The 18,838-nt window shown below is 39.8% G+C and overlaps 1 protein-coding gene across 2 annotated transcripts in view; it reads right to left on the reverse strand.

Annotated features, from left to right (window-relative positions):
• Positions 1–14,051, reverse strand: part of SHTN1 (shootin 1) — a 95,609-nt gene extending 81,558 nt beyond the window's left edge. The window contains exon 1 of one of the 2 annotated variants that reach the window (XM_058544087.1): positions 13,800–14,051. In XM_058544087.1, coding sequence (XP_058400070.1) covers positions 13,800–13,857 — 58 coding nt within the window. In that variant the 5' untranslated portion in view covers positions 13,858–14,051. Of the gene's footprint in view, positions 1–13,623; positions 13,700–13,799 lie in introns of those variants that run through there. The other variant, XM_058544088.1, reaches the window with a different exon arrangement.
• Between the last annotated feature and the right edge of the window lie 4,787 nt (positions 14,052–18,838).

The following is an 18,838-nucleotide window of genomic DNA, read 5'->3' on the forward strand; positions in this document are numbered from 1 at the left end:
TGCCAGAAAAATAAGGTAACCTGAACCCTCACATTCATCTTTTAGCCAAAGCACAATTTTTAGATATCCTCACAGTTAGAATGTGATGTTTAGAGTGCATCATGGGAAGAAAGAGAATGATTTAGGATTAATAATGGAGCAAAACGTCTAAGGTGGGCCTAGCAGAACTGCTACCCACTCCCAGACCAGCACCTTGACTGGCACCAGAAAGGGGCCGGCCCCGTGGCTTAGCAGTTAAGTGCGCACACTCCACTACTGGCGGCCCGGGTTCGGATCCTGGGCGCGCACTGACGCACTGCTTGTTCGGCCATGCTGAGGCAGTGTCCCACATACAGCAACTAGAAGGATGTGCAACTATGACATACAACTATCTACTGGGGCTTTGGGGAGAAAAAGGAGGAGGACTGGCAATAGATGTTAGCTCAGAGCCGGTCTTCCTCAGCAAAAAGAGGAGGATTGGCATGGATGTTAGCTCAGGGCTGATCTTCCTCACACAAAAAAAAAGGACATCCCAGATAATCTGGTTATTAATTCTAGAAGTGTATGATTCTAACCACTAGAGCAGAGAGCCCCAGAAACAGACAATTCACATGGTAAAGTACATGCTTTTTTCCTCCAATAATGATCCAAAGAATTTAGAATAGCTACTGTAATGGTAGGACTGAAATCTTAAAATCTAATTCAAATTAACAAATGTTTATGGGATTATACCAGCAATGCCCAGAAATTTTATTAGCACTCCATGACCACCTAAATAAGAATGAATGGACAATTTTTTATTGAAGCCACACCCAAAAAGCATCCTTGAAAATTAGACAGCCCATAAAATAGCTGAATGTATACATGTAAAGATATAGCACTTTTAAAAATAATGACATTCTCAACAGAAAAGATTTGACTGACCACAGAATGAAGCCCTCTGCACACCAGCTACTTGTCAGCCTCCACCACACAAACCCCAACCAAAGAGGATAAACTAAATTGTGCTTGGTTCTGAATCTGAAAAATCAATGAAATAACTCTGCTCCTTCTTTAAGAGAAAGAAACAAGAACTAAGAGCTTCTAAAAATATGCACTTAACACCATTGGGTAGTCTATCGTCATGTCCCAAATGTTATTACTACATCTAATATTGCTTTGAAAAATAAATACGTATTTTATTAAGAGACTTTGTTTTAGTTTACTTGACATTTAAAAGTATCTTTAGATGAAGCTGAAAAGTCAAAATTGATTTACCACTCTATTCTTGATGACCTACTTTTACAGACGTACAAGACAAACAATAGAGGCTTATAAAACCATGATCTCATAGTGACACTAAGAAAATTTTTTTCTATTTAAAACATCAGATAACAGCTTCAAAGGCTTTAAAACACCAATACTATTCTTCCATCATATTGCCAATAGAATCCAGATGAAACACTGCAGACTCCCAATTACTGGGTCTTTATGAAAAGCATTAATTAAGAACCCTTCACCTACCATATGTTAATGGAAACCACAGAAAATATGGTTTCTTGTGACTATGTGCAACTTAAAAAAAAAATAAAGCAGGTACAGGGAAAGGAGATGGAAAGTATGGGAAGAATTCAAGCACTTGGTAGCAGAAAGGGGGCTCCTGGGGGATAGGGCATACAAGGAAATAAAACCATTTACTTGCATTTTTATTTCTTTGAATTTAAAAAACCAAGCTCACTGCCCTAACAATATTTACACACACACACACACACACACACACACACACACACACACACACATATACCTATACACCACAGTGAAGACATATGTAACCCCATCCTCAGCAAAACTGGCAAAAACTGAAGTGACCTAAATTATTCAGCTGCTTCTTTTTGGGTGATGCTAAAGGGTCACAGAGAAAGCCTTCTTATTGTTTCAGAACTGGCCCACACCGTTTGAAAATTTTTTTAAGTGAGTTACACAGCTCAAGTGATTTGATGAGAGAGATCCTCCAAATGTGGAATTAACCAATGCAAAAAAAAGATGAATTTGACCAATTCTCTGCCATATGAAAGATATCCAGTTTGGGAAGACTTCATCTCTTAGGTTTACAAGTACAGGATATTTCACTCTACTATAAGGTCATACAGTACAGTAATTAAAAAGTGCAGCCCAATCCTAGCCTGAGCACTTACTAGCCAGGGGACCTTGGGCAAATTGGTTAATCTCTCTGAGTCTCAGATTCCTCATCCGGAAAACAGGAATAACAACTACACATCTCTCATAGTGTTGTTATTGAGAGTGAGTTAACATGCAAGACATAAGAGTGCTTAGGCATAGTAAGTGTTCAATACATGTTAGCCATGGTTTTTACTAATACAGCAGAAATACATCAAATCTCGCGTGCATGACAAGAGATTAGGCCGCTCCTTAACGCCCTCCGTCTCTGGCTTACTTTTGTCACACATGGCCTGAAAGATGACAGAGCATAAAACCTCTGAAACCCTAAGTACTACCATCCTCTATCAAATAAAAGGAGAAAGGGGGACAAAGATCAACTGTAGTTGTTATAGTCAAAAACAAGGTGCCAGGGGCCAGCCCAGTGGCATAGTGGTTCAATTCATGCACTCCGCTTCTGCTGCCCCAGGGTTCGCAGGCCCAGATTCCGCGCGCGGACCTACACACCACTCATCAAGCCATGCTATGGAGTTATCCCATATACAAAATAGAAGAAGATGGGCACAGATGTTAGCTCAGGGCCAACCTTCCTCACCAAAAAGAGGAAGATTGGCAACAGATGTTAGCTCATGGCCAAGCTTCCTCACAAAAAAAAACCAAGGCACCAAAGAAGTGGAAGCCATGTCTGAAAGCTGTACTTTTGAATCCTGGCTGCACATTAGAATCACCTGGGAGCTTTTAACATTTCTCTGCCTCTGACTCAAGAGTCTGATTTAACTAGTCTAGGGTGGAGCTTGGGTAGCCATATATATTTTTTTTTTTTAGAAGTGAGCACCCCAGGTGATTCAAATGTGCAGCCAAGGAGGGGAATCACTACACAAGAGCATAGAATGGAAGAAAAATGAAGATGTGGAGAAAACAAGGAGAATATCGGGCAGAGCACATGTTCAAGAATCATGCTGGTTTTCTATTTTCTAACTCCCTAACGCCAAGAAAAGGAGTTTTCTTTCCAAGCTGCAAATCATGACATAGTCAGCCCAGGAAGCAACCGAGTCGAGTTAGCTGTTTCACAAACAGGACAACTAAAATTCATAACTACAGGCCAAAACACCTCAGCCACGGGAAACAACAGTCAGTTTGCCTGGGACTTTCCAAGTTTTAGCACTGAAGAGTCCAGTGTCCCTGGAAACCTCTCAGTCCCAGGTAGGTTAGTCACCCTATCTCTAGCATTAGCTCCAGATTCGTATTTCCAACCAAGACTTTCTAGACCTGCACTGCAAAATATGGTAGCCACTAGCTACATGTGGGTACTTACATTTAAATTAATTAACATTAAATAAAATTTAAAATTCAGTTCTTCAGTTGCACTAGCCACATTTCAAGTGCTCAATAGCTACATGTGGCTAGTGGCTACCATAGTGGACAGTGGACACAGAACATTTCCATCACAGCAGAAAGTTCTACCGGACAGTACTTTTCTGGACATCTCTGTCCAGATACCCTAAAAACACCTCAAGCTCAACACGTTAGAAAGTGAGCTCATCACCTCCCTTTCACCCAAACCTCCCACTTCCTGTATGCAGGACCTCCTTTCACTGGTGTCATCATCTATCCAGTTCTCAAGCTAGTACCTCAGGATCATCCTTGATTCCTCACTTTCTCCTACCTCCAAAATATCACCAAACTGCTCAGATCTCTTAAAGTGTTTCTCCAACCTACCCTTCCTCTACAGTTAGTATCTCTGTCCTAATTCTGACCCTTAATGATGGCTAAACCCTCTTATCTAGCCTCTAGCTTCCCTCTATCCCAAGTTCCTTCTTTATAAGGTAGTTAGCGTAGTAACAAAACAACGTGGTTACTTCATTCTTTTGTTTAAAAGCCCCCAAAGACATTAGCTTCACAACCTGGGACCCCACTCTCTCCCTACCATTCAGCCTCTGAGACCACAACTCACTCCATCACACCCAAAGTCCCAAGCTTCCATGAACCCTCTAAGATCTTTCATACCCAGGTACCCTTACAAATATTTTTCCCTCTGCCTACAAGGTCTTCCCCTTCCCATCTTCCCTACTCCCTACTTTTCAATGCAATTCAACTGTCGTTTCTTCCAAGAAACCCTCCTCACATACTTCAGGCAAAAATCAGCATTTATATTTCTAATATACTACCAGAGTACACTAGTCATACATCTCTATTAGAGCATCTAAATATAACACTATAAATTATCTGAGCATAAGTCTGTTTTCTTTTCTCCCACTCTCTTCATTGCTATATACCTTACACCCAGCAGAATATCAAGCAAAGAGTCAATGCTTATGTTGAATGAATGGCTGGTTCATATAAATCAGTGATGGAGAGCAATTAAGCCAAACATTAACATCCTCATTTTACAAATGAAGACACAAATGCATAGAGAAGTCAAATCCCACAGTAAGAAATTGTGGAGGCAGAACCAGTCTACTGATTCCCATAGTCATTCATGTAAAAAACTACTAAGCAGTACTGCGTGCAGTGTGCTAAAGAACTAGACCATAAATAATCCTCTAAGGTGAGGACTATATCTTTACGCATCCAGACACCCATATCTAGCACAATGCTTGACATACAGTAGGCACTCAATAAACGTGTGTTAAGGAAGAAGAAAGAATGGATCTAGGTCTTCACATGAACTAATTATGAAAGCGCACATATTGAAAGGGTCTCTTACATCATATAACAGGATACTTAATAAAAATGAAGATTTAGACAGCCATCAAATATAACCTGAAAAACACTGGTTCATGAGATCTTCAATGTAGATTCTCATCCATTGAGTCTACATCTTCAAGACTCATGGAGCTGCGAAACACCTCTTACTAATGGGGAATGAGGATATGGGTCATAACAGATAATGTTCAATTAGGACATTATTCCCTTATGCACACATCCCAATGGGTCCTGCTCGTAAAGCCAGAGTAGAAAGAGAAGTCATTTATACCTCACTTGTTAATTAAGGGATTAGAAAAGCCAAGGAAAACATGCTGGAAAACCTGGTCAAAAAACAAAGGTGACAGACTTCACATCTGAAAAGAAATTATGGCAAACATGAAATTCACTCGTTACTTGGTAGAACACACAGTTCAGTATTAATGAATTAATCATGCTTAAGAAGTACTCTCAACAAACTACATTAATGACTTCAAATTAACCAACAGAAAGGAAGGAAACTAAGTAACGTAAAAATACATCCGTAAGTCTGGTTTCTGGTCTGGCATGTACGGAGCTTGTAAACTGACACTCTGGTTCTCACAACAACAAAAAAGCTGAACAAACCAAAATCTTAGATTCATCTGAGAATTAAGGTCACAAGGCAAAATGCTACTCCAGATATTGGAGAGACACTCAGGCAGATACAGAGGATCACAAGTTATTGGAGCAGAAGTCAAGGTGTAGAACCTACTCACCAACCAGTACCAAGACAGGAAAACCTAAACTGTAATTGACAAATTGCTGGAGGCTCAGTTCTAAAAGTTTGCCAGTTAAAAACTCCAGAGAGTGAGCCAGTCTTAGGAGGGCCCCCACACTCTGGTGAGTTTTACCTCCTCACAGTGAAGATCAGAGAAAATTTCCCTACTGCTTCTGGTGGAGAAGGGGGAAAGTAGCCACTTTGAAATATGAGCATTCTGTTCTTAACAAGACCTGCCCTCAGGAGAAATTCTTTTACCAGAGCCTAACAGACTTGGGAGGAGGTAACACCCAACTCTAGCCCTCTCTAGCCTTCCACAAGGGGGAAGGCATATACCCAACTCCAGGGCCCCCTAGCTTTCCTATCTCACCTCAAGTGGAAAAAAACAAAACTGAGAAGCACTTGTGAAGTCACAGCCCAGGGGCACAGGCTCACTAAAAGACTGAGACCTTATCACAGGACTATAGAACACTTCCCTTCCCCAATACCTTACCACCACAAGAATGTTTATAGTAGCATTATTATAATTGCCAAAACTTGGAAGCAACCACGATGTTCATCAATCGGTGAAAGGATAAATAAACTGTGGTACATCCATACAATGAGGTATTATTTAGTGACAAAAAGAAATAAATGAGCTATCAAGCCACAAAAAGACTTGGAGGAACCTTAAATGTATATTGCTAAGTGAAAGAAGCCAGTCTAAAAGGGCTACATACTGTACAATTCCAACTATATGACATTCTGGAAAAAGAAAAACTGTGGAGCCAGGAAAAAGATCAGTGGTTGCAATATGGCAAGGAGGGAACAATGAACAGGTAGAGCAGAGGGAATTTCTGGAGCAGTGAAATTATTCTTTATGAAAATGTACAGGTAGGTACATGTCATACATTTGTCAAAACCCATAGAATGTACAACATAAAGAATGACCCCTAAGGTAAACTATGGACTTTAGTTAATAATGTATCAGTACTGGTTCATCAAATGTAAGAAATGTACCACACTAATATAAGATGATAATAATAGGCGAAATGGGGAGGGGCCAGGTGGGAATTCTCTGTACCTTCTGCTCAATTTTTCTGCAAACCTGAAACTGCTCCCAAAGAGTCTTATTTAAAACAAACAAAAATATATATATAATAGAATCATACCCTGATTTGTGTCACAGAGGATTTGAGATAGAATCAAGTAACTAAAAGGATCCTAACATATTACCATTCACTGCAGCATACAGAAATTTCAGAACTTGTGTTTTAATGTCTAAAATGCTTAGCCAGCATGGTAAGCAGAGAAAAACAAAAGTCGTTTTCCTTCTACATCTTAAAGCAAAGCCTGCCTGTGTAACAGCTTTATAGAATAAAATCCATGGCACAACAAAGTTTAAAATACACATACTTTTTGGATCCAACAATTCCACTCGAGATTTTTTTCCTACAACTGCACTTACTGATATATGTGTACAAGGATGTAAGCAGCATCATTATTTTTAATAAATTTTAATTTTATAAACTTTAGATTTACAGCAAAATTGCAAAGATAGTACAGAGAGTTCCCATATACCCTACACCAGTTTCTCCTATTAGCAACATCTTACATTAGTATGGTACATTTATTACAATTAATAGACCAATACTGACACATTATGATTAAATCAAGTCCATACTTTATTCATATTTCCTTAGATTTTACATAATGTTCTATTTCTGTTCCAGATCCCATCCAGGTACCACATTACATTTAGTTGTCATGTCTCCTTAGACACCTCTTGGCTGTGACAGTTTCTCAGACTTCCCTTGTTTTTGATGACTTTGACAGTTTTGAGGAATACTAGTCATATAGTCAGGTATTTTGTAGACTGTCCCTCAATTGGGATTTGTCTGATGTTTTCCTCATGATTAGACTATGGGTTTTTAGGGGAAGACTGCAGAGGTAAAATACCATTTTCACCTCATATCAGAGGTACATACTCTCAACATGACTTGAATCACTACTGACCTTGATCACCTAGCGGAGATCAAGTCTGTCAGGTTTCTCCACTGTAAAGTTACTCTTTTCCCCCCTTTCCATACTGTCCTCTTTGGAAGGAAGTCACTATGCACAGCCCACACTTAAGGAACAGAGCATTATGCTCCACCCCTTTGAGCAGGAGTATCTACAAAAATTATTTGGAATTGTTCTGTACAGAAGATTTGTCTCTTTTTTCAATCATTTATTTACATCAGTACGGACCCATGAATATTTACTTTTATACTCTGGGTTATAATCCAATATTTTGTTGTTCACATTGTTCCATCTTTGGCCACTGGAAGTTCTTCCAGCTGGCTCTTGTACCTCTTTGACATATCCCCTTCATTGTGGGCTTGTTTGAGCACTTCCCTAGTCTTTGGTACCACAAGATGCTCCAGGTTCATCTTGTACATTTCCTGTCCCAGTGGCCCCAGTCCTAGAATCAGCCTTTTCTCCCAGGAGCCCTGTTCCTTTTTTTTCTTTCTCTAAGACAACCTGTGTCCCAACCTGGCAGCACTTAATGCAGCCACTGAGAATGCAGTAAGCAGGACCACTTCAAATGACCTCATTTATGTAGATGCCTGTTCTTCCAGGGTTATACAAAGAAGCATTCCTGATTCGGTATCTAATAAAAATGTTTTGACTGGTCTTGAAAATTAACCTGAGTCTGATTTCCCATGCCTTCAGACTGCTGTGCAGGGCTTCTAAGAAGCCAAATCCATACAGTGGAATGCTATCCAATCAATTTTTAAAGATTTAGCTCTATATGTAATGATACGAATTCTGTAATAAAGTGATAAATATATATGTACATACAAATACAATTTCTGAAAGGAAATACAACAAAAGGTTAACAGAAGATAACTGTGAGGAATGGAAATAGCGTTAGAGCATGCATTATCAACGGGGTGACAGCGCCTCAAAGAGCAAAAAAACCTTAGATATTACAATGGTTTGTAGCCCTCCAAAGGATCACAGTACATAAAAAGATGTACAGTATATCTGTGGTATTAAAACTTCATGAAGAGGGGAAGCGATTAGGGGGAAAAATGTGGAAAAAGACTCCTTAGGAAAGCATAATGAAATAAAGATTGAGAAACAATGGGTTAGAGGGAATAGGTAATTGTACTTATCACTTTGTATGTTTGTTTTTCTATGAGCATATGTTTATTTTTAAATTTAATTTTTAATAAAACAAAAGTAAGATTTATCTACCTAATGGAAGTGTTAAGTGAATAGCGAAATCCTGACTAGAAGATGTAGTTCCTCAGCCCATGCTGAGTGTCCATCTCATGGAGGGGTGCCCAATTGGTGTCTCTTTGGCAGTAGTTCACCAGCTTTAGGAGGAAATTACATCTTTTAATAAGTAAACTGGTTTATGACAAAAACCATATGGCCCACAAAGCCTAAAATACTTACTATCTCACCGTTTACAGAAAAAGTCTGCTGACCCCTGATCTACAGTATATTAGCTTAAAAGTACTTTTTTTGGCATATTCATACAGTGGAATACTATCCAGCAATGCAAACAAATGAACAAAACTCCGGGCTACAATATTGATAAATCTCACACACATTATGAGTAAAAGAACATAGAAGCAAATAATACATACTGTATGATTACATTTATGTAAATTTCAGAAACTGGCAAAACTTACTTTTGATGACATTGAATATATTTGGGGAAAGGAAGGTGATAGTGATCAGAGGGATTATGGAGGGACTTCTGGAAATGTTCTGATTCAAGTTTTATTAGAAACATATTTGTTTTTTTAATAACTCATTGAGATGTTCATTTATATTTTGTGTACTTTTCTCAATCTATATTATGCTTTGTTGTAAAAGCAAAAAATTTTAAATATAAATTTTACAAAAATGTAACCAAGCGAAGAAAAATAAATTTACCAGCCTTCTTTTCATAAATAAGGAAGTAAGTACATATGTACCCTGGTTATTCAGATATAGTTGGTCCCTGGACCACACTTGGAAAAATAGTGGTGTAAAGACAAGTTTGCATTTGACACCAAGGCAACCATTTAGTCCCAGACTGCTTTCTGCTGACTGACTTTGTATAGATCCAAGACTGACAATGCTTCAACTTTTTCCAGACTGATGAGGTCATTGTAGTAGGCAATAGTTTCAGACCCTTTCGTCAAAATAATGCTCTAGCTACTTTCTAGCCTAGAAACCTCTTTTAATTATTATTTTAATTATTAACTCAACTCTAAGAATACACTTGACTAAATTTCCATCTGAACCTTAGGCACTATGTCAATAATCCTGGGGAAAATGATACTAACTTTAAAGAGAAACGAGGTTACCTTGATTTAAAACCAGTTATCTTATCATAGGAAATTCATTTTAAGTAGTGTTAGCCCAAGAATAGCCCAAAATTTTTGGTTTGTTTGTTGTTGTTGTTTTGGTCTTACATTAGAGTACGTTTATTGGTAAGCGGCAATCACTCTCTTCAAAACTTTCTCAACAAGTTCCAAGTGACACGGCATTACTACACTGACCAGTTTGTTTGTATCTGTCCAGTCTGCATCCTCCCTTCTGGTAGTGGTACTCCATTCTTTTTTGGACAACTACTCCAATCCACTGGCCTTCGCGGGGCTGCCAATCAAGGCGCCCTGCCCTGCCCTGGCCAAAGGATTTAAACACATGACCCAAACTAGGCCAATTAGACACTCTTCCTAGAATTTACATGCCTACCACCATCTCTAGACTACGAACTCCTCACCAGCAGGGACAAGGTTTTATTCATCTCTATATCTCTGATGCCTAGCACAGTGCCTGGCTATGAATATTCAATGCATGTGGGTTGAATGAATTGCAAAGAAAATCATGTACCTTAAACAAATGCTGAGCTAAGTCTATCATTTCCCAACAGAATTCTGGAAGGGGAGCAAATTGTATGATGTTTTGTAAGGGAAATGTCCACTTTAGTAGCTAGGAAATATGCATCGGAAACAGTATTCCAAGTTGCCATCTCTCAGTGCATTAAAGATGTCAATCAGTCCAATAAAATAAAGCCCGAAAAAGACAAAAGGAGAATTACTTCATTACCTCAACATCTGCTTGAACATAAGCAATCACACACTGGCTAATTTTTTTTAAAGGGACATAATATAACTTTCTAGAAAGACATAATATAGCTAATTATACCATTCACTAGAAGGGAACATACAATGTTTTGAAGTAATTCAGAAGTGGGTGTGATTTATAAGACATAGAGCTTAGGGAACGGTAAGTATAAATTAGAGATTGTTCATATTATGACAGACTCCGTCATTGCATTTCACAACTTTTGTCAAAAGCAACCTTATTCACCACACCACTGAAGGCTTCACATTAGGGAAGCCTGCTGTCAGCTCTGCCATTTAGAGTAGACAGGAACCTTCTTTCTGAACACCCTCCTGGGGAATGGGTTCAAATTTTAGACTTAAAACTCACTAAGGAAGCATTGATATGATGAAACCTGAATGGCCAATAAACATGTAAAAAGATTTCAAACCTCATTAATAACCAAGTAATACAAATTTTTTAAAGGTACCATTTTTGTTCATCAGATTGGCAAAAATTAAGTAATTTGTCAGGCTGTCAAAATTAGTCAAGATTGCTGTTGGTCAATGTTGACCAGAGTGTGGGGAAATGGGCACTGATTGGGGGAATGTGAATTGGTACAGCCATTTGGGCGAGGCACTTTTACAATGTCTAGCAAAACTCTGTGTACATGCCTTCTAATCCAAGAATTCCATTTCTAAGAATCTGTCCTAGAATAAAAAATCTGTAATTGTACAAATTTATTTGTATGATTATTTGATTAATGACTGTCTACTAGACAATAAACTTGGTGAGAATAGGGACTGTCTGTCTGGTTCACCATCTCTAGCCCCAATGCCTACCACATGGGCCTCATACATGGTAGGTACCTGCCAAGGTTTTGTTAAAGGAATAAATTAACATATACTCAGCATTAAAAAAGGACAATAGAGTATTTAATTGATAATGGTTCTTCTTGATCACATTAAACCGGAGTAGTGGAATTATTCACAATGTTAACAGGTAATAAAACAGTATTGTCTATTTTCAAAAATAAATCATACACACCAGTAGCTTACAAAATTGATCACAGTATTGGTAAGAGCCCAAACATCTAGTTGCCTATTTTTCCACCTCAAATCTCTAGCTTCCTAGTTAGTTCCATAGGTCAAATGGCAATTAAATACTCTTGAAATAAATTAATTGTTATCACAGTCTATGATCCAATGACAAACAAATGCCCGGGTGTTGAGATGTATAAAAATCACACTGTGGGCTGAAGACATCCCAACAACTGCGTAACCAGACTCACTATCCTTAAAAAATGCGTACCTTTTAAGAAACACAAATTTCAAAGTCTAACTGTTCTACTGCCTTTGATATGCCTATAATCAAGGAAAAATATCCTCTAAAAATACCAATGCCATGGATTTGTTTGTTTTCCGACATAATACGAGAAAAGAACCAGAAACATAAGAACGCTCCCTTTTCCGTCAGCTCTCAAATACAACAGAGATAGAGAATGTGTTCCAAATCAACTATAAACAACTTGTGGATTATCTGCATTGTTAATCTACCCTCGAAATTATATACAGCATAAAAGAAGTGAAAATTTTTTATTTTATCTTTATTTGAAAACTGACCATCCACCAAAAGATCTGATATCCACTGACAGATATTACCAATAATGAAAGTTCTAAAAGTCTAGAATATGAATTAAGAGTCTTTATGTTATGGGGGGGTGTTATTAGAAATCAAATACTAAAAGAATCCAGCCCCTCACCAAAACACTTGAAAAATTCCAGATCAAATTATGCCCACCCACTAGATTCATTGATGCTTGTGACTTCATGACCTTAGGCTAATATAGGATGGGATTTGAAGGTACTGGGAAGGCAAAAGCAATTTTTATCCAACATTTTCTAGGTGCTAGATAACACAAAGGAATGTGTTCTGTCCATTTCAGTGAGGTTAAGTAATTTCCCCAAGGTCACACAGTTAGTAAACAGTCAAGTTGAGATTTGTTTCAGGAGTGTGGACTCCAGAGGGATCCACATACCCTTACCAATGGTATGTTTGTGGTTTCAAGGAGCAACAAGTCAGGACCTCATGAAATCATCTGGTTTAGCCCTTGCCTTTAGTCAGATAAGGCTCGATCAACACAAGAGGCAAGGAAGGGAAGAGACTATCGAGTTCAGAGTCAGTGAGTTGAGCCAAAAGAAGTGAAAGAGCTGGGACTAAATACCAGGATTAGCCGCAGAGAAGGGCCCCTTCCACTAAGTGGCCATGTCAGCAAGTTAGTCAGAAAAGCACAGGTTACTACACATTTTTACTTCCTAAATCGCTACGTTTCCTCTCTTTCTTGGCCCATATTCTCAGGCCACCATTGGTAAGGGTAATAATAAAATTTTAAATTTAAAAAGTGTAAGGTTCACATTTGATCCCTAATTTGGCTTTGTTCAGAAGTGTGGCAAGTGATGAAAATGACTGATTAAAACAGTTCTTTATTAAGGGATAATCTCCAGTTACCAGGCAGGGTAGAAATGCATGTACATGGTTCCTGCAGACCAGAGCCAAGTCTGAATTCAGGAAGCCCGACACAGGCAGAGTGTTGACTCACTAATAAACTGCTAAAAATGGGAAGTGATAAAAACACATCATGGCCTGAAAATCCCGGGTAAGGAAAGAGGAACTAAATCAAACCAGAACAAAAAGCTGGAAAAGCTGTGAAGCAGCGCGGCAGGCCTCCCAGCGCCAGTGTGCAAGGGTGGGGCCGAGGGTAGGGAGCAAGGCCAGCTGAGTTGCCCAAACCGCCCCCTCCCAAGATATCCAGCCCCACTCGCTTCTCCCGCGTGGAAGGTGGTACCGTGGGGCCTCGGCCGCGCCGAATCCTTGTCCCTTCCCCCAACCCCCATCGTCTGCTACAGCAACCAGCGGGTAGCGCTTCCCGCACTGCCGGGCCCAACACTCCCAGGCAGGCACCCACACGTTACCCTTGGCCATGGGCTCTCCAATGCGCGCGGAGGGCGCTTCTCCACGGGTGACTGGGCTACCAGAGCGGCCGCAACACCTCCCGCCCAGCTTCCACCAGCTCCAAACCCAGCGCCCCGAAGCCGTCCCCGCCCACCGGCCGCGGCAGCCCGCACCTGGCGGCCGCGCGCCCGCCTACCTTGCTCCTTCAGACTGGTGATGAGCTGCAGCTGCTTCTCCTCGTCCGAGCTGTTCATTTTGGCAGGTGGGGCCGGGAATAAAAGGAAAGGAGGGAGAGACGAGGGGTACAACGGGGGGAGGGGGGAAGGAAAAGCAAGATGCCGGTGGCGTGCGGCTTCACTACCCGGAAGTTGGATTTGCTCCCGCTCCTCCTCCTCCTGGCGCGGGGCGCGCGTGTGAGATCATCCCCACGCACCTACACAGCGGGCGCGGCGGCTTCACCTGCAGCCAGGCGGCGGGGCGGGGCGGACACGGGGACCGGGACGGACCAGCAGCCCGGGGGCAGGAGGTGGGGGCGATGGGGGGGACCCGCGGTGGCACCGGGACCGCAGCCGTGCCCTCGCCTGCGGCGGCCGCTGCGGCTCAGCTTTCTCCGCGGAGGCTGGCACCGCAGGATGAGCAGGCGGGAGGGCGTGCGGACCCTCCTGTGTTGGCTCGGGCTCGCTCCTGCACCCCTTTCTCCGCCTCCACCCCCTGACATCAAGACGCGCATTCGGGAGAAAAATGGCCTTGAGTTTGCAGCATCTGTGGGAACCCCACTTTGAACGCCGCCCGCGGGCCGCTGTCCGCAAGCCGCCAACGTAGAGCAGGACGTAAGGAGCAGTAAACACCCAGGCTTCTTCCCCAAGTCTCACACAGCTCACTCTGGGGGCGATGTGGGAAAACCTAGATGCCTGCAGGGGCAGGCTCAATGTTGTAAATTTTGCACCTGAAGCAGGGACTAAAACAGGCCGGCCGGTAAATTAAAACATAGTGAGCGAAGGAGGGCGTGGTAGTCAGTTAACAGTTCCCAGAGCCTGACCGGGCTTCCACCAGCCGCACCGGGTTTGAGAGGTGATCAGAACGTGGGCCCTGCAGCACGTGGATCCCTGGGCCTCGCGGATCATCTGGTTCGCGGTGGGAGGACATTCTCTTTAAAGAGGCTACCACTGCAGTCCGAATGCGCAAGGCAACACAGCTGTCGGGCGGTAGACCCTGGCAGAGTGAAGCCCAGCATTTGTCACACTTTACTGCCCTCTGCACTGTTTAAACTCAGCTCCGGGTTACCACCAATCCAATCTCTGTCCCTCTGTGTTTGTTTATTGTTGTTATTATCTTCTACTTAATGAAGGAAATCATATGGTATTTGACCTTCTCCCTCTGACTTATTTCACTTTGCATTATACCCTCAATGTCCATCCATGTTGTCACAAATGCCTGGATTTCATCGTTTCTTATGGCTGAGTAGTATTCCATTGTGTATATATACCACATCTTCTTTATCCATTCGTCCCTTGATGGGCACTTAGGTTGCTTCCAAGTCTTGGCTATTGTGAATAGCGCTGCAATGAACACAGGGGTGCATGTACCTTTACAAATTGGTGTTTTCAAGTTCTTTGGATAAATACCCAACAGTGGAATAGCTGGATCATATGGTAGTTCTATCCTTGATTTTTTGAGGAATCTCCATACTGTTTTCCATAGTGGCTGCATCAGTTTGCACTCCCACCAGCAGTGTATGCGAGTTCCCTTCTCTCCAGAGATTGGATTGGTGGTTACCAGAGGGGAAGGGGGGAGGGAGGAGGGTGAAAGGGATAATTCGGTACATGTGTGTGGTGATGGGTTGTAATTAGTATTTTGGTGGTGAACATGATGTAATCTATGCAGAAATAGAAGCACAATGATGTACACCTGAAATTTTTACCATGTTATAAACCAATGTTACTGCAGTAAACAAAAAATTAAAAAAATAAAAAAGATAAAAAAATAAATAAAATGTTGAAATCCAAAAAAAATAAAATAGACATATCAAATGGGAAAAAAAAAAAAAAAACTCAGCTCCGGGTTAGACTCTGACCAGAAGAGGGGCAGCAGGCCTGCCAAATTTCAGAATGGCTTTCTCCCACCCCCAGCTGTTGGTTAGTCTTTGGACAAATCTCCTGACCTCTTTGAACTTCCTCTTAGGCTAACAATAATACTAATACCTACTCTCCAGGAAGAGTTGTAAGGATTGAACAGAGAGAGAAAGATATACAAAACACCAAATCCAGAATTTGATGTACAACAGATTTTCTTTTTTAAAATTAAGGTTATATGTCTGTGAAAAAGGGGTTGTAGATGCTAATTATAAGCTAAAATAGGCACAGTTTTTTTACACTGATCATTAGGCATCCAGAATAAGTCCAAATTGAATTAGACTTACTGCACATCTTGGTTTTCTCACTAGCTCAAAGCTCTTAGTGTGGGTACTACACCAGTATAGTGCTTCTGCTCATTCCTCGCTTGCTAATTTTATGCAAATACACAACTCCATTTAGGGAGTGGGTCTCTCCATGATAGATGGGGGAGAGGGGCTGGAATATATGCTGTAACTAGTATCTGCCTGATGCTCCTACTAAATTCTAATTCAAAATAAACTGAAAAAAACAATAGCACTGCTTTCTCCTCTTCTAAAAAGGTGAAATAATATTTTAGCATCGGTGATTTGGTGGTAGAATGATCTAAAAGGGCAGCATAGTATTATTAAATAGAGTGATTTAAAATTTTGAAACTTTAAAAATAATTTTGGTAGGGAGTTTTATTATTCAATCCTTTCCCTAGTTTTTCATAAGATAGTTTAAGAAAGTTGCAGATCAGCTGCCAAGAAGATCCCCAGGAGATAACCAAATGGCTTTTGCCCTGAGATTAGATCTTAATCCTCAGAGGTTAAAGAAGGTCTAGGAAACATGAGACTATTCAGACTCAACTACGTGAAAATATGAATGATATGTGCTGCCAACAGGTATTCTGTATAAAGAAAAATAATTTCTTTCCAGAAAAAAATCAAAAGATTTACGTAACAAATCATGGCCATGTAGCTTTTGTACAGCAGCCAGGAAACCTGTTAAACCTGATCAGTTACCTTGACTGCTAAACAATGCCTAGAGGCCTCCTCCAAACATAAATAATGAGAAATATTTTCTCATACTCAACCAAATATCAGCAGAGTGCCTGTTAAATATTTGGGTTAGTTCACAAAGTTCCATTTTTTAAATGGCTGATATAATTGTCTACTCCAATTATACAGTAATTAGGCATCACTTTTGGAGTTTAAGAATGAGTTAATGAATTATCAAATCTATAATCAAATTGAGTGCTTTGGTCCCACACAGAATCTGCAGCCCCTTGAAATTAATCCTGTTTACCTTCCTTGAAATTAAAATGGCCTCCTGAAATACAATATGGTATTATCTTCAGGGCATGGAATGAATTATTAGGATGGCTATTAGAGTCAATTATTGTGATTCAGATCTCCCATTACACTATGGTTTATTTATACTATATTAATATTGATAGAAAGGATAGAAGTGATATAATTAGTTTTTGTTCTGTTTAATAATGCACATAGGGGTTTATGTTGCAGGCATCACAATGGATTTATTAACTTCCATATAACGTAATTAAAAACCTTTAAAAATGTGTATGTGTGTGTATATATATATGTATATACAGAGACAGGGGAGGAGAGACTTAAAAAATGAATTGGAAGGATATGTACCAAATTCAGGATAATGTCTGCCTCAAGGGGTAGAAAGTAGAGGAACAGGCCCAAGGGATGAAGAGTGGAGTGGGAGAGAACGGTGGTCAAAAGGATTTTTTTTTAATGTTTGTTTGCATTTTCAGGAAATTAAAATCACATTATTTATGTAATTTTTTGAGGTATATAGATAAATAAGATCAAAATACAATAGGAAAAAAAAGTTCATTTCCTTTGATCCACTGATTCCACATCAGGGAATCTATCCTAAAAGGCTTTACGTACAGAGTTACTTATTATAATGTTAATTATGACATAAAAATGATAATATGGGAATATTACTTAAAAATAAAAATAAGTAAAGTATTGATACATGTTACAACATGGATGAACTTTGAAAACATGCTGGGTGAAAAAATCCAGTCAGAAAACACCAGATATTGTATGATTCCCTTTATATTGAATGTCCAGAAGAGGCAAATCCATAGAGAGAGAAAGTTGATCACTGGTTGTCTAGGACTGGGGGCACTGGGGAAAATGAAAAGTGGCTGCTAATAGGTGTGGAGTTTCTTGTTGGGGTGATAAATTTTTTCTAAAATTAATTGTGATGGTTGCACAACTCTGAATATATTCAAAATTGTTAGAATTGTACACTGTGTACACTTTGCATGGAAGAATTTTATGGCATGTGATCAGAGAAAGAAAACTTTTACCTTATACACTACTTATATAACTCTATTAAATTTATGTTTCTTATACAAATATTTTTCGTTATTCAAATCTTTTTATATATAATAGTTCTACTTTTTACTAAACATTATTTCTTATACCAACATAATCTACATATTTATTCAATGCCATTCCATTATATCAGTGAATATTTAGTCATTCTCAAATTCTTAAATATTTGAGTCATTACTAGTATTAGTCTCTTTATAAATAGTGCAGCAGGAATACAAGGACCATACCATAGTCAAACTGTTAAAAACTAAACATAACATTCTGTTCTTAAAAGCAGCCAAAGAAAAATACATATTACACACAGGAGAACAACAATAAAAGTGATAGCAGACTTCTTATTATTTAATGTTGTAATCATTAAAGGATTACAACAAAATTCAATGCTCAACAATGTAAAATTCACAATATCCAGCATCCAAGAATTACAGTAAGAAAAGAAGCAGAAAAATATGACCCATAATGAGGAGAAAAGTCAGTCAATAGAAACAGACTCATAGATGATAAAGATGATGAAATTAGCAAACAAGGACCTTATAAGCAATATTACAAGTCTTATTATCAAAGATATAAAGGGAAACATAAACAAGATGAGGAGAGAAACAGGAGTTATAAAAAAGCACTCCAGGGGCCGACTCCATGGCCTAGTGGTTAAGTTCAGCCCACTCCACTTTGGCGGCCCAGGTTCAGTTCCCAGGTACAGACCTACACCACTTATCAGCGGCCATGCTCTGGTGGCAACTCACACACAAAATAGAGGAAGA

Source organism: Diceros bicornis, chromosome 6, assembly GCF_020826845.1.
Source record: "Diceros bicornis minor isolate mBicDic1 chromosome 6, mDicBic1.mat.cur, whole genome shotgun sequence".
Taxonomy (NCBI): domain Eukaryota; kingdom Metazoa; phylum Chordata; class Mammalia; order Perissodactyla; family Rhinocerotidae; genus Diceros; species Diceros bicornis.